General features: G+C 45.2%; 1 protein-coding gene across 13 annotated transcripts in view; it reads right to left on the bottom strand.

Moving 5' to 3' along the window:
* FYN (FYN proto-oncogene, Src family tyrosine kinase) overlaps positions 1-17043 on the bottom strand; it is a 206751-nt gene that overhangs the window by 37130 nt on the left and 152578 nt on the right. For all 13 annotated transcript variants that reach the window (XM_036413487.2, XM_036413494.2, XM_036413492.2 and 10 more), the window contains 4 exons: positions 14119-14215; positions 6387-6485; positions 3624-3727; positions 2558-2707 (listed from right to left, as the gene is read on the bottom strand). In XM_036413487.2, the coding sequence (XP_036269380.1) occupies positions 2558-2707; positions 3624-3727; positions 6387-6485; positions 14119-14215 (450 nt within the window). The remainder of the gene's footprint in view (positions 1-2557; positions 2708-3623; positions 3728-6386; positions 6486-14118; positions 14216-17043) is intronic.

Here is a 17043-nt window from a genome sequence, read left to right as displayed (position 1 = left end):
CTTTCCTCTCTCTCTTTAAAGATTCTGCCTTCTAGCTGGGACCCGTTTGGCTCAGTGGATAGAGCGTCGGCCTGCGGACTGAAAGGTCCCGGGTTCGATTCCAGTCAAGGGCATGTACCTTGGCTGTGGGCACATCCCCAGTGGGGGATGTGCAAGAGGCAGCTGGTCGATGTTTCTCTCTCATCGACGTTTCTGACTCTCTGTCCCTCTCAATTCCTCTCTGTGTAAAATCAATAAAATACATTAAAAAAAAAATTAATTAAAAAAAAAAAAAAAGATTATGCCTTCTAGAATCCAGTAGCGGTAAGGGAAAATTGCCTAAATGCCAAGTTCAACATCAATCAGGTGAGAAAAGGGAACCAAAGACAGGAATGAGGGCAGTGGCAGAAGCTATGCAGAGCCTGGCTGTGAGGTGGACAGAGCCCCAACCCCCCACTGCAGGTCCCTCAGATCCGGGGAAATCAAATGTAGTATTGCTGCCTTTTCTCCAGGAACCAGTGACTTTTTTTTATTCCTTTCTTTTTGATAGAATTAGATTCTGAGATGTTTAGTAGGAAATTATTTATGTGTCCATATTCCAAAGGCACTTTATTGTGTGAGAGAAATGAGGGAAGAGAAAAAGTCAATATAAAAACAAATCTAACTTGAGATGAATTTTTTTGAGATTAAAAAAATGTCTGTTGCTCTTCCCATCCCTTCTCTCCTTCCAGCTTTATGTTATTAAGGTGCCTTTTCTGACACAATATTTTCAAATGATTCAAAACTCTGGGGATCCTGCCGATGTTTGGTTGTAATGCAATATATTTTGGCATTTGAAAAAATCCTTATAACGTGCAGGCATTCTGAGTACATCCATTTAAACTCAGGGAGATATGCTGCTCCATTTCTCCCAAATATTTCATTAGAATTTACATAAATCAAAGTTCCCCAATGCCATAATCCACAAATACACTGTGTTGCTAATTTTTTTCATTTGTTCATTAGTGCCTAGGATCAATAGATAGGTATTACTTATTGTCATCTTCAAAAGATTACTTTTTTGTTGGTTGCTAAAAAAAATCACACACATGCACATATACTTTTTAATGAATGTACACACAACAATAGTCGAAATCAAGGCATGTACTCTTTTGGGGTACTGGCAATGTCCTGAAGAACAGTTTAAAATTACATATAGGCCTCACAAAAAACTGCTGGGTTTACTGGGACATAGATCTATACCTGCACATGTATATCTACAGTATATCCATCTGTGTGCATGTTTTATATAGTGGAATATACTTGCTCATTTAGGAAAGAGAGCCATCATTTTAACACTGGCACATAAGATCATGCTCTTTAATAAAATGCACAAATCGCACACCTAAACATCTAAGTGTACATTTCTAGGAACAGCAGACTACTGGCGACACCTGGGTGTTAGGGTGGGGATGGATCACTGTTTAAAAGTTTAGCACAGCAGCTGTAACTGACCTGTGGGTCACATAAGTCTAAGTCTAGTTAGGAAACAGAAGTATTGGTGGGAAGGAGAGCGTGATAAATGGGTCAGAAAACTCATCTAGTCACGAGAAAATGTATGAGCAGTCATTAATGCAACAGCTGAGTGTAAGGTGATGGTAGAGACACGCTCCCCCACCCCACCGAAGGAGGCCCATGTAAATTGCCCCCCAAGATCGCTCCTTCACCCTCTCACAGCCTCTGAGCTCTTTTCTGCAGGGGAATAGGACAGATAACAACTTCTAAGGTTTAACCTATGGCTTTCCACTTGGGAAACTAGAATGTTATAGAATCTTTTGATGGAACTTATAATTACGGTAGAAAAACACCATGAGGGGCTAGCAAAGAAAGCTACCATTGACCCTTGAATAACATGGGGGTTGGGGGCTCCAACCACCATGCTGTTGAAAATGCACATATGCCGAAACCGGTTTGGCTCAGCAGTAGAGTGTTGGTCTGGGGACTGAAAGGTCCCAGGTTCGATTCCAGTCAAGGGCATGTACATTGGTTGCGGGCACATCCCCAGTAGGGGTTGTGCAAGAGGCAGCTGGTCGATGTTTCTCTCTCATTGACATTTCTAGCTTTCTATCCCTCTCCCTTCCTCTCTGTAAGAAAAATCAATAAAATATATTTTAAAAAAAAGAAAAAAAGAAAAAGAAAATGCACATATAACTTTTGACTCCTCAAAAGCTCTACTACTAATAGTCTACTGTTGACTAGAAGCCTTACTGAACATATAAACGGTTGACTAGTGCTTATCTTGTGTTACATGAATTATGTACTATAATGTTATAATAAAGTCAGCTAGAGAAAAGAAAACGTTATTAAGAAAATCACAAGAGAAAATGCATTTACAGTACTTTATGTATTTACTGAAAAAATTCCTGTAGTAGTGAACCTGTGCAGTTCAAACCTTGTTGATCAAGGGTCAACTGTATTTGACCAGTGACTCTGCATGTGTTTGCTGTACTTGTTCCCCCTGCCCTTCCCCTTTCCTGCTCTGTGCCCACCCAGCCCCTCCAGTATCCAATGCTTAGCGGCTGCTTAGAATTAAGGTTACCTGAGTAATGCTGTACAAGCTGCTGAAGTGTTTCAAACTGGGCCCGGGTGGTGATGTAGTACCCACCATTGTCAAGTTTGCGAATTTTGTAATGCTTGACATGGTCTCCTTTCATATCATCCCAATCACGGATGGAAAGTGAATAGGCACCTGGCAAAAATGCAAAGTATTAGCAGCTCCAATCACTGGGAGTACTCATCTGTCATTTAGGTCTCTTACTTGACTATTCTGATTAATAATTAGCAATCGGAGACTCTCCCTCCCCCTCTCCTTCCCTCCCCCCCACACACTTCCACTCTGTAACATAAAACACCTCTTTTATGAAACTGTCAGAAGATATAAGCAATAAAATGATTTACCCTCCAGAATGAAGGCTATTTTCCTTCCTCCCCCATCCCGTCCCTTTAACCCGGCAAAATGGAGAGGAGCACAGACACTCCAGGCTGCGCCTGCCCTTTGGGCCTGGAGCACCACGGAGTGGGGGACGGTGCGAACCAGGGGAACGTAGGGACTGCTTCTCTAGGAGTGAGCGTCTCATTTCTGCTCACAGCACTTTCCCCAGGAGTGGGTAGCCTGTGCCTGCAGATGAGGCTAGAGGCCGCTGCTCTTTTCCTTGGCAGGCTCCTCTTGTGGACTCGAATGAGATGTTAAATAATAGAAAGGCCAATAGTTGGAGGAAGAGCAAAAAATGAAAAAGAAAAAAAAAGAAAAGAAAAAAAATCACAAAGGAAATGTGAAAACAACCTGTATGTTTGGCGCCTGAGGAGCTAAGAGTTTCAGAAATTCGTAATTCTAAAGGATGTGTGAAAATCCTGTGATCCTGTGCGCCCGGAGGAGGGAGGCTGCCCAGCCCCCGCTACAAGAGGAGGTGTGGGCTCGGAGCCTCTGAAGTCTTTCTGTAGTTTGAGAGCCTGGAGGAAAAGCTGAAAATAGGACTCCCTCCCTCCGAAGGCAGGGAGGGTCTGTGCCACTTACAAACCCCGTCCCTCAGAGATAAGCCTTTCATCCCCTCCGACTGGCCCACAGATCTGAACGACAAGTGAACTCCTCCGGCTCATTAGCTTACCTTTGGTGGTTTCACTCTCGCGGATAAGAAAGGTACCTCGAGGGTTTCCGAAGGACAAAAGCTGTCGCTCAGCATCTTTTCGGCCAAGTTTCCCAAAGTACCACCTACAAATGAGATCGAGAAAAGGAAACGTTTTATAAGAATCACTTAAAAAAAATGGAATCATGCAAGCTCTTTTGCCCCCGCTCCACCCATCCTCCTAAACTCCGATTCCATCCTTAGCCTTTCTCTATGTATTCCCCCCCCACCCCAGCCTCATTTAGTTCCTTTTCAATCTATTCCTGATTCCACCCTTAATTCATCTCTTTCACTCTTAAAAAAAAAAATCACATTTGAATTATGGGTTATTTTCCTTCCCTCTAGAGATGACAAGAACTGATTTGTGTTAAAACTGCCACCTGCCTGCACAAAACAAGAAACCCAAGACCTTGTGCAAAATGGCAACCCCAGGAAACCCTTCCCACACACATCTACAAGACCCTGGGTTTCTGAGCACAATTACAATCCCTAGGAAATAACAAAAACAGAGTCTTAGTGTACATAAAGGTCATTAATCAGGCTTTTTTTTTTTTTTAAAGGCAGTCAGAATGGATAAAGAACAAAGACAATATTTTTAGTCTGCCTGCCTATAGGAACTCTGATAAACGAGGCCTGCCCTGGGATGCTGTCTGCATTGCCTTCCTGTCCAGCAGGCATGAGGAAGCCAGCCCATCGGTGTAGGGCGTTTGCCAAGCATCTGTATTGGGACGTGCCGCCCGCGTGCTCTGGCACAGCTGCAGGGCAGGGGACTGTGCACAGTCAATGAGCGTGTCCTTGAAAACGACTGTGTCACACACCGCCTCCTATTCTCTTTGTGATGACACTCCTGTGCCACTTTATGTATCGCGTGAAGTCACCTTGCAACCTTTGCCATTTGTCTTTTATCCCCCGCCCCCCGCTCCAGCCCTAACCATGGCCTGGCAATCAGTTAACGTTTCAGTCTGCTCAGTGCTGAACAAGCAGCAGGGGCTCCAAGAACCCAAGCGAGAATTCGGGAGCACCCCATTGGAATCTGCGTAAAGGAACCATTTTTAGAATATTCGGCTGTGAAAGGATCCAGCTTCAGAAATGAAATTTCAATTCATTACACTTGAACATAGCTATTGTGTGTTCACTGTCACATTCTTCTGTGAATGAAAGAGCTTCCCTGAAGACAAGAAAAGACACGCTGCACGCTTGCTCCTCGGCGACTTTTAAAGGCACCAGACTGTGCAACACTCCTAACCTAGCGTTAGATGGTATAAAGGGAATTACACCAATTATTTGTGAGAAATGACTCTGTGGGTCTATATCAATTAAAATGCAGTGCAAACACGAAGAGTGGTGAAGAGAGAGCTGTCAGAACAATGGATTGCACTGAGACAATAGTATAGATAGTGATAATTAATTGCATATGTAAAACCACAGGCATTTAAAAAATGCTATTTTATTCTTTAAAAACAAAATACTTAAAAATGGACCATTATAAATACAACTTAAATATATATAGTGGGTAGGTTCCCAGTTAAATTAAAAAAAAAAAGCTACATTTTAGTGGTACCTTTTATGCTGAAAGAACTCAAAGATGCCTGCCAATCTGCCCTAAAATAAAAATTCAATACAGATTCCTTTATTCACTGGTGATGAAACTCACTCACTGGTTGAAAAAAGGAGCTCAGAGCCCCTGAGTAGTTGAGAGCGGGAAACAAAACCAGTCTTCGTAGAGGGAATACAAAGGAATTAAAGACAAGAGTGTGATCCGGCTGGGGATTTGGCTGAGGTGTGGAGTCTAACGCTCCCTGAAACTTAAGTCCAGGGCAAAAATTAAATATCAGGGCCAAAGGCTGGGCTCTGTGGCTGACATTTCTCCTAAGGCAAGATGGCTTCCACTGAGCAGGAGAGGCAGGTCCCCAGGGTGTCAGGGAGGGGACCAGGGTCTTGCTTTTGGGAGCCCACAGCCCAGCTCCCGTTCCCTTCCTTCAGAAATTAGGGCCCTCCACAAGCCAGACAGTCCTCCAGGCTGCCAGTGCCCGCGAGTCCCCACAGGTCCGGAGACGGACAGTGCTTTTTCCTTTTAGAATGCCCCCGACCATGGGCCACCTTTCAAAACTATCAGCAGTGAGATCATTGGGCCAACTCACAGCTAGTCACTGTTAACTATCAGAGAAGAAACAGATCCCAAAGCAAAGGAAAGGACGGTGTGAAGTGCATCACCACAGGATTTCTCGAGTTGTGCTACACACTCCATGTGAGACAGTTTGACCTGTGGCATGGAAGGCCTGTCTTCTTAGTGCTCCGTTAATATTTATGATTAGACTAGGAGCAAAACTCTCAATTTGGTAAGAATTATTTGCCACCTCCCTCCCTCCATCTCTCCCTCCCTCTTTATCTTCCTCTTCCTTTCTTTTTTCAATAGACTGTAGGCTTAGAATCTTGGGTTGGCAGTAATATATGCTCTGGCTAGAATTTCATCACATTTTTATGGTTATTCTCTATTTATGGCAAGTAATATTGAGTTTTCATTAAGTTACTGACACAATGTTTCCTTTCAAAAAATAAATGTCTTAAAAAGTGAGCAGGCCTAAAAAAAATAGTGAGTTAATAATAGTATGGTATTCCACAGATAGGGCAAAATACAATGGCGTAGGCCTGGGAAACGTGGCATTAGTAACTCCAGTGAATTTCTTCTCCCTCCTGCACAACGTTAATGGCAAGTAGTTAAGTGAAATGATAAACAAAACGTACTCTTCTGCCTGGATAGAGTCAACCGGAGCCACATAATTGCTGGGAATGTAACCTGTCTCTCCAGTTGTCAAGGAGCGGGCTTCCCACCAATCTCCTTCCCTGCAGAGAAAAAAGAGAAAAAGAAGTGAATACAGTGACCATTTCAATGCTTTGCAGTTACAGACTCAGTAAGAGTTATGACTATCTCCTAGTCATTCTATTATACCATCTGATTTCTCCTATTCCAGCACAGCCCTCTGTGAGGGCCAAACGATCCCCTTTATGTTAAATCCAGCACCGTCTCTTATCTCTTGCCTTATTTGTTATTCTTTAAAATTTGATTTTAGAAAGAGGGGAAGGGAGAGAGGGAAGAAGGAAAAGGAGAAGGAAGAGGAAGAGGAAGAAGAGGAGGAGGAGGAGGAGGAAGAGAAAGATGTGAGATTGAAACATTGATTGGCTGCATCCTACACACCTACTGGGGATTAAGTCCCCATCATGGGCGTGTGCCCTGACCAGAAATAGAACTGGTGACCTTTCAGTGCATGGGATGATGCTCAACCAACTGAGCTACACTGGCCAGGGTTCTTGTCTTATTTGTGAGTTAAGAATATAGGACGTGGGCCAGGAGAGGGGTCTCTGAGTGGGGGGTGCAATTTGCTTGGTAAGTGTCCTCAACTTAAACAGAGCAAAGGGAACTCAGCCCAGGTTATTTAAGAAAAACACCGTGACAACATCGAAATGTTAATTATGTGAGGTGGAGTAGGTGTTAACTAACTTGTTATGGTAAACATTTCATAATATATACGCATCAATCCATCACACTGTACACATTAAACTTATAGACTATTATGCAAATTATCTATATAGATAAAAGCCTAAGTGACCATTATGACCAAATGACTGGAACGGGTTGACCAGTCGCTATGAGGCACACTGACCACCAGGGGGCAGATACTCAATGCAAGAGCTACCTCCTGGTGGTCAGTGTGCTCTTACAGCCAACCTCCCATAACCCCTCCCCCTAGCCAGCCAACCCCCTGTGGCCCCTCCCCTTGGCCAGCCATCCTCCTGTGGCCCCTCCCCCCATCCCTGGCAAGCCAGCCCCCAAAGCAGCCCTGATCAGGGGGCCAGCCAGTCAACTTTCTGTGGTGCCCCCTCACTGGCTGGCCAACCTCCCATGGTCTTTCCCCATAGGCTCTGATGGGGGAGGGGGGCGTGGGTGGAGCTGCTAGGCCAACCTCCCACAGTCCCTTCCCCTGGCTGGCTGATCTTCCTGATGGCCCAAATGGGGAGGGCCAGCCAGCCAACCTCCTGGGGCCCCTTCCCTGGGCTGGCTGGCACCCCATAGGCCTCAATCGCTGGACAGGGCGAGGGACCCCACCGTGCATGAATTCATGCACTGGGCTTGTAATATTTCAATAAAGCTGGAGAAAAGTAAAGCACACACTGACTGTCTCCAACAGTCTCCGTTTCACCCCCAACCCTAGGCAGCTGGGATCCTTTGGTTGCTGGAGAGACACAAGCTGTTGGCTTCAGTGTAATTTGCTAGCCATTAAAAGACTCAGCAGAAAAAGAAAAAGAAATGCATTAAAGCTGCAGATCATCTGAGAGAGGAAGCCTGCTAGCAGGCCCAGATGGGATGGAAGCATATTCTGAATACTTGTCTGGCTTGCTGAGGAAAATGGGTAGAATAATAAAGATACAATAGGGTATGCCTTGCTCAGACAGGTTCAAGCTGAGGTCATTTCAATGTCTACTTATAGCAATGGAGAGTCTGGTGGGAAAGACGGGGGTGAAGACGGGGGTGGGTGTAGCTGTGAGTGTACAGATGCAGGGGGAGGACCAACACCTGTGAGATTCACAGCCACAGCCCTTTGTACAGATGCAATAGCCTGGCATCATTCTGTGGAGCTCTCAGAGCTGTGGGCTGAGGAATAGGAGAGGGGGCTTATAATGCCACTCGAAGCTTAAAACCGGTGAGAGAACTGAATGGGTAGTTCACGTGCTCGACTCCCAAGCTGTGTGCGGCAGAGAGCGGGGATGGCGTGTGTGCTCCCCCTGTACACCGGGGTTAGCAGATGTGTGTGGGGCTGTAGCTCTGGCACAGACTGCCCAGATCCCTCCACCCGCCTGGAGGCAGGAGTGTGAGGGGCAGGAGGGACTGCTGCCCTTGAGGTGGGAGCTGAAGTACCCACCCTGTCCCCAGAGGCCCAGCACCTCCTCTCCTTCCTTGTTTGGTCCTTGGAGTGAGCAAGAGAAACCCCAGACCTTTCTTGAGGTCACCTGCTGGCTGGACTCTGTGCCAAAGCCCTCGGCCAGGAAAGAAAGCGTGTTGGCTTTTGGCCCTGGTCAGGATCCTCCCCAGACTGATTTAAGGAGAGAATAACCAGCCTCCACATTACACAGAAGCCTAACTCAAGAGACACATTCTTTAAAGGTGGAACCTGAGTAAAGTGACCGACGAGCAACAGCTCCACATGCGACTGAGGAAGGCCGCAGACAAACGGTGGCAGCCCATGGGTGTGCAGTTGGGGGAAGCGTTTGGTGGCACAAATAACACAGAACAGCCCACAGGAAAGCAGGGCGCTGGCAAAGGTTTTTAAAAATGTTATGTTAGATTAGATTTTCAGTCTTTTTCCTTTCTCATCATATTAAACAAATTTAAAAGAAAGAAATCAGTCAAAAGAGGGAAATAATTGTTCACATACCTAGGAAGTCCTTTAATAATCTTAAATTTAGTTCATGTCCAGATTTTTATTATAAAATAATTTATAAATACAAAGAATAGGTTTGTACATGAATACCTATGAGTCCATTGCCCAACTAGAGAGCTAGATCATCATCAATCGTGTGCAATCTACCTCGTGCTGCTTCTCTACCTCATCTCTCTGCTTTTCAGGTTCAAACATGTCAACATATTTACAGTTTGTGTTGGGTTCTTTTCTTCGTCCTCCAAAAGAAATCCATGGAATTGTAAATAAATCATCTAAGAATGCGTGGGAGTTTACTTTTTTCTTTAAACATTGCATGTGTTTAAGGAAATGTTTGGGGACACTATCTTTAACAGGGTGACAATGCTTACTGTTCTAAAGTTCCACTAGGTGGAGACATTTCATCATAAAAAGCAATACTTATCTCCCTGCCTTCTCTTTGCTCCTCCCCATAATCCACATCCACCTGGGAAATGCTCCAAAATGGTGAGAAAAAAATTAAGTGCTGCAGCACAGACTTATTTTTTAATGTAAGATAACCTTCATCAAGTTAGTTCTAATTGATTTAAATTAAGAAAAACGAAGTATAGCATTAATTTTGGGATACTTGGTAATGCCAGCTGGGGCAGGAAGCCAAAACATTTTGCTGCAGGTTGGGGCAAACTCAGTCTTATTCAGGTGATCTCCTATTAATCAAGTAATTTCCATTTCAAATCCAGCACTAACTCTCTCATTCTGTTTAAAAGAGTTTAGCACAAATTAGAACCCAACTATCAGCTCATTCTAAAGTCATGTACAGGAACTCATGAATTTCTCTTAAGTGATTCTATTAATCTCAATAAGAGATTTCAGTTACTCAAAAGAAAGATAAAATCCTTTTTTCTTTCTCTAGGCCATCTAGGATCACTGTCTTTATCAAAGGAGATATGAGGTGACAAGAATACAATGTATTAGTTAGTAAACATAATATGTTGTGCCCAGAGAGGCTGGCACAGACTCAAAACATCTATCAAAAAAGTCTTTTGAGCAAATAAATCAGTCATCTTTTTAAATAGCCCAATTCACCTATAAATTAATAATAAACTTTTAAAAAATATGTATATTTTATTATTTTTTACAGAGAGGAAGGGAGAGGGATAAAGAGTTAGAAACATCGATGAGAGGGAAATATTGATCAACTGCCTTCTGCACACCTTCTACTGGGGATGTGCCCAAAATCAACATAAGTGCCCTTGAATAAAATCGAACCTGGGACCCTTCAGTCTGCAGGCAGATGCTCTATCCACTGAGCCAAACCAGTTAGGGCTATAATATACCCTTTATAATTCATTTACCTTGATTTAGGAAAATAGAGTCTCTACCTTTTATTTTTTTAAAATAGGTTTTTATTGATTTTAGAGAGAGAGGAAGGGAGAAACATTGATGTGAGGGAGAAACAATGAATGGTTGCTTCCTCTTTGTGACAACATGCAACCTGGGTGTGTGCCCTGACCAGGAATTGAACTGGTGACCTAATTTCAGTGCATGGGATGACGCCAAACCAACTGAGTGACACCAGTCAGGGCCCTTTTATGTCTTTACTTGAGTTATTGTGAGTAGCATTATTAAAGGCGCATGTCTTTAAACTATTCTTACTGTTCAGATATTTCATTAATTTTAGAGTTGATGAGCTTTTCTTTAACTGTTTTTATTTTTTTTAAATTGATTTCAGAGAGGAAGAGGGAGAGCGAGATAGAAACATCAGTGATGAAAGAGAATCATTGATCGGCTGCCTCCTGCACGCCCCCTATTGAGGATCGAGCCATCAGCCTGGGCATGTACCTTTGACTGGAGTTGAACCTGGGACCCTTCAGTCTGCAGGCTGACACTCTATCCATTGACCCAAACCAGCAAGGGCAACTGTTATTCTTTAACATATCCAAGTATATGATTTCAGCCCTGGCTCTGAATAGCTTTTAAGTTTTCACAACAGCTCTCCCTGTTCTTCTAATTCAAAGATTTATTAAGAGCATAGCCCAATCCCCAAAACTGCTCACAGGGATTGTGGTCCCAGGAGCTGGGAGCCCTGATGGAGCCAGGAAGTGGTATTTGCAAAGGAAGGTCAGTTTGATCTGATCAGCTGTGGAGCAGCTTTATTTTAAATGCTGGATTCTTTCTTCTTCTTCTTCTTCTTTTTTTTTATATATATATATATTATTGATTTTTTTACAGAGAGGAAGGGAGAGAGATAGAGAACTAGAAATGTGAGAGAGAAATACCGACCAGCTGCCTCTTGCACACCCCCCCACTGGGGATGTGCCCGCAACCAATGTACATGCCCTTGACAGGAATTGAACCTGGGACCTTTCAGTCCGCAGACCGACGCTCTACCACTGAGCCAAACCGGTTTCGGCTGCTGGATTCTTTCTAAATTGACACTGCCTATCTGATTTTCAGAGAGCATGATCCATAACAATATTATCAAATGTTTAGGTGGGGCTCTAAACCAGGATTTCTTTTTATCCTGATGAAAAGCATTTGAAAAGAGTCACTACCCTAGGCAATGACCGCTGTTCCACTCTGTTTATTATATTTTGAAGAATAGCTGTTTCTAGGTGGTAAATCACTCATCATGAAATGAGAAAACAGAGAATGAAACAGATGAATTAAATAGATATTTTGCAAAATGGGTTCAAGTTTAATACTGTCCAAATATGCCACACTGAATACTTACTACAGGTCAGCGAAGGACCACCCACCCCCAGGCTGGGCGGCAGTGCCATTAACTGTGGGCACATAGGCACACACACAGATCACGTGCTTCATGCTGCACTTTAAAACACAAAAGCCAGCCCTGTGGCCTCCCATTTCTGCCTGCAGTCAGGGAAAGGAGTGGGAAGACACACAATGGGAGGTGTGGCAGCTGCCCCAGGGAGACAGAGCCCACCACTCCCTCCGCCAGGGAGAGGCTGGGGGAGGGGAGACACATGCCATCTGGCTCTGTATTGCTGCTTTGTTTTTCCTTCATGATTTTGTCTTCCCTGTTATTACCCTTGACTTCAGGTTATTGCATTTGTTACAAAAACCTTATTTCCCCCAGAACCTTTACATGGCACGCAGGATGAGGAATTCTACTGGCAGGAAGGAAAAACATTAAAGGGATAAAAACCTTGTAATATTTTCTTCTAAGAGAACAGGGTCAGAGGCTCAAAGCCTTCCATAAACATTAAAGGCAAATCACAACATATAGATTGAGATAGATCAAATTTTGCTTCGAGTGTTTCTCCAAAATCTCAACTGGATGCTATTTTAGAGTCTATCCACATTAACAAAGGAAGGAGTCATGGCTTTGACTTCAGCAGGACTGGCTGGCAAGGCCCTTACACCGTGGTGCCAAGTGCACTAGCAGTGTGGAGAGAACCTGCAGGAGAACTGGGAACGGCACTTGCTGCCACTCCCTAGTTCTCACCTTTCAGGATCTGGTTAAAAGTTCTAGCCTACCTTGGCTTTGAGGGAATATTACATGAAATGGGGAGGGCAAGTGGAGTGTATTTCAAAGTCAGTAGACTCCGACAAGAAACATTCATCTGAGAATCAGACGAACAATAAGGTATCGGATATCAGAAGAGATCAAAGCCAAATGTTCTCCTCCCACACCCCCAGCCAACCTTTCACCCTCATGCAACTTGAGTGGTTCAGTCCCCTCTGATGGGAGTCTCTGGGCCTTTCCAAGACCAAACCTGACACTGTACTTAGGATGCGTCCCCACGTGTCACTCTTGGCTCTGGCACCTGCCAGCTCCTCTGTGCACCTGGGCAGCCTCCAAACTTGAGCCTCTGGTGCCTCATGTGTACAATGATGACTATGAGACACACCTCAGGCAGCTGTTGTGGAGAATAAATGTGAACATTTGCAACTTAGCACATGGCTGGCACATAAGGAGCCTTTAATAAATGGCAGCTGTTTACTATTTCCAAGAAAATTCCTGGGGCCTTTCCCCTCCACAGGATGTGGAGAGAGTGGCTGGGACAGGAGACTGCACCTCGGTCCACGCCACCTCCCCCAAGGAACTCCGAGTGTGCTGCACCCATGCTCCTTGGGAAGCAGAAGAGCCAGGCCTCCGGGCCTTCCACCATCATGAAATCCAGTTCACTCAGGGAGCAGGGGACAGGGCAACTAGACTTGGGGCACAGAAAAGCTTCCAGGGGGCCCCCCACTCCTTCCCCACCACTGGGAACACTCACAGGAAAAGCCCAGGTGCAGGAGACAAGGCTTGTGGTGTCAGTGTTGGACACCTCCACCTTCTCCAGTGCCCGGATTTTTCTGGAGGGCACTCATGCATGCACACTGCCTTTACCGGACAGAAGCAATATTTAAAAACTACAGCGAGACCCGAGCCCTCTTTACTCTTCCTAATGGACGTATTCATTGTAGTATTTGAAGAGTGAGTGACTCTTCCCCTTGAACTTCCCCCATGGCCTGTTGACTGTTGTCGCAATGGCCACATTTAAAATGCACACATTGAAGTTACTCAAGAGTGGGCGAGATCACTTCTTCTCCCACCTCACAAAGATTTCAGTCACTCACAGATTTTCACTATGGGGCAACGCCTCCACAGGCTTCACCCAACTGGAATGTTCAGCAGTTTTGAAAACAGAGGGAACTTGTTGCCAGCCTTAAGCGAGGGTTTAGCTAGTGCAGCATCTGAAATGTGAAGAAAATCCCCAGGCAGAGGGAGGGTAGTGTGGCTAGCCAGGCCTGTACCAATCATCGGAAAACGCAGATTTGCAGAGAGTGATGTGGGGGCATTGATAACCTTTAAACCAAAACCAAAACCATCTACTCGGCTACTATGGGTAGCCTCCCAAAACTGCCCCACACAGACAGTGCCATAAAATATGGCACTGGTCACAGCCTCTTCGTTTCTCAAGTTAAATTGGTGTGAATGAATGAACTGGACAGGGTCCTTCCAGCATTTCATACATCTGAAAAGGCGCAGTCTGGCAGCAAGGATATTTTCCCAATCTGAAAGGCACACGCTTCCCCTTCCTCTCCAAACTTACGAGCTGTTCAATATCTGAAACTTCTCTCCTTTGTGAAAACTCAGGTCATCTTCCGTCCTCGCTTCATAATCGTAAAGGGCCACAAACAGGGTCACTCCTGGAGAAAATGAACCGAAAGGGGAGAGGTATCACAAGAGGAAATTAGTTCTAAGAAATGAAATCTTTGCTAAAACCTCATTCTTAAAATCTAAAGCTAATCAGCAGGGACAGCACGCTTCGGCCTTGTCATCAATGTGTGAACCTAGAGTTCCAGGCTGGGCTTATGCCTCGGTCCTGGCGGGGAAGCACTGTTCGATTCCTCTATGCACTTTGGGATGGATCCTCGGGAAGAGACAGATGTTAGTATCACGTCCACAGTGAGGGGGCGGCAGCAGTGGAACGCCCGGTTTGCAGAGCTCCGCAGTGATCAGACACCCTGTATCTGACACTCGAGGCCCATGTTAGGTTCTGGTAAATGCATCCCTCTTCCCTGGCATAACAGTAAGGCCGGATGCAGCAGGAAACCCCTGCAGCTGAGGGCCCAGAAGCCTCTGTGAACGTTCACTCATTAGAGGGTATCTTGCCCTTTACATCTGCAATTGCTTTTGGAACTCTCGTCTCACCTTGATGTTGCCTCTCCTCACACTGACTTGTAGTTCTTGCGCTTCCTCATACCCACCCTATTCTTCTCTTCTGATTGAGTCCCCACACAGGTCTTTCCTGCTTTCCGGGAAGTCTGCTATTAGCAGCACAGACTGTCCTGTGTCCCATCTGTCCCACTTCCTCTACGCAGTGGGCAGGACTCTGAGACAGCCTCAGGGACTCCCACCTCCTGGTATTCATGCCCTTGTGCAACCCCCCTCCCCTGAGAGTGGGCGAGCCTGGTGACTTGCTTCTAACCGATAGAGATGAGATGTCTCTTCAGTGATTAGGCTTCATTTGATTGTGACTTCTGTCTTCCTAGCAGTCTCATTCTATCGTCACTTTGGCTCTAACACTTCCATGGAGCAAACTGCCATGCTGGAGAGGCCCCCACGACAAAGACTGTGGGTGGCCTATGGCCAACAACCAGCGAAGACCTTAATCCTGCCAACGCCATGAGCTTGGCAGCAGATCCCTCCCTGTTGGTCGGCAGGGTGACTGTAGTCCAGCCAGCACACCTAGAATGTAGCCTGTGAGAGACTCTGAATCACAGGACTGGGCTAAGTTATTCCTAGGTTCCTGACCCACAGAGACTGTAACATAATAAATGTGCATCATTTTAGAGTTGCTAAGTTTGGTGGTAATTTATTATGCGGCAATTAATATAACTAACATCCCCCATTTCTCTGCTCTCTGGCTTCTCATTTGACTATACACCTCCCAGTGCTCGGTGTGGATTCTACTCTTCACCAAGCTGCCTTTTCGCTGAGTGGGTGGTTCCAAGGGAACAGATGTGCCCGGGGAAATACTCAAGAACCAGAGAGGGAGGCAGGGCTCATCTTTCTATCCCATCCCTCGTGAGACCTCCTGTAGGAGAGCTGGCATTCAGAGGGTCTGACCCTGCAAAGCACAGCTCATTTGGCAATGGTCCTCCTCTCTTTAGATTTCTTTAAAAGGTTAGAAAAGAACTGGCTAAAAACAAAATAGCAGGAGCCTGTAAAGCCATGCCCATTATTTATTCTCATTGAACACCCTGCCAACAGATTCCTTTCATTACATAATTTAAAAACAAACCAAAGCTGCATTGGGTGGAAGACAAACACACGAGGAAGGTCACTTCCACTCTCTCCCTCCATCAGCCAGCAAGTTCTCATAGGTGTTTTTTGTTTGTTTTTGAAAAATAGGTTTTTATTGATTTCAGAAAGGAAGGGAGAAGGAGAGGCAGAAACATCAAGGATGGGAGAGAATCATTGATTGGCTGCCTCCTGCACGCCCGTCATTGCGGATCCTGCCCACAACCCGAGCATGTGCCTGGACTGGGAATCAAACCATAACCTCCTGGTTCATAGGTTGATGCTTAAGCATTGAACCATGCCGGCTGGGCTCACTGGGTATTTTTATCCTCTAGAAACAGAAGGGAGAATCAAAGGAGGTTACAGAAACACACAGACACTGTCCTTGGCCTTAATGTTCTGAAAGCAGTGGCGAGAAGAAAGACATGCATGTATAATAAAGCCAAATAATGCAAGGCACAAAGACCAGCTAGTATTTGGGGATAATGTTTTCAACGTTCAGATTATAAGGACCAGATGGCCTTTATACTAAGGTTGTCTCTGAGTACAGCATAGACCCACACATTTAAGACAAGTAGCTTTATAACTCCCTCTAGTGACTTTATGAATGACACCTGTGGACACAGTGATTCATATCCAGCCCTGACGAATGAATGAACAAAGTCAATGCCTGTGTCAGCAGAATTCAGAGTCTTGTTGGCAGAGCGCTCAGCAGGCACAGGGTGGATGGCTGGGTGCAGTGCTGGCTCTTTTTTTCTCTCTCCTGCATCCTCAAGAGACTTTCTGAGACAGTCTGACAGCCTCTTTCCTCCCTCCCTGCATTCTAGGCGCTATTCCGGAAGGCAGGAAGGACAAGTAAGTGTACCTAGCATCCATTCACCCAAGCAAGGCCTACTTTAAAGGGAAAGCAAGGTCCACCATCACACAAGGACACAATGCCCAAAGCTCCGGGTCAGGGGCATGGATATACGTGCACTGCCCTCATGCATGCAATGGGACGAAATCCTGCTAAAGCCTCAGTAACGCCAACTCCCCCAGTAACAAGGCACAAGGGGTCTTATATGAGACATAGGCTCCCGGGTGAGTTGAGAGCACAATGGCTGATGTGTATTTCCTTAGAAAGTTTGTAATGAACAAAACAATTTTGGAACAAATAATGTCCCCTATCTAGTTACCATGATTCACATACTGGGAGAAGATTTGGAAGGCTAAGAATGCATGAGATAACTTT

Source organism: Pipistrellus kuhlii, unplaced genomic scaffold (assembly GCF_014108245.1).
Source record: "Pipistrellus kuhlii isolate mPipKuh1 unplaced genomic scaffold, mPipKuh1.p scaffold_m20_p_5, whole genome shotgun sequence".
Classification (NCBI taxonomy): Eukaryota; Metazoa; Chordata; class Mammalia; order Chiroptera; family Vespertilionidae; genus Pipistrellus; species Pipistrellus kuhlii.
The sequence above is the reverse complement of the archived record's forward strand: the minus strand, read 5'-3'. Positions and strand labels throughout refer to the sequence as shown.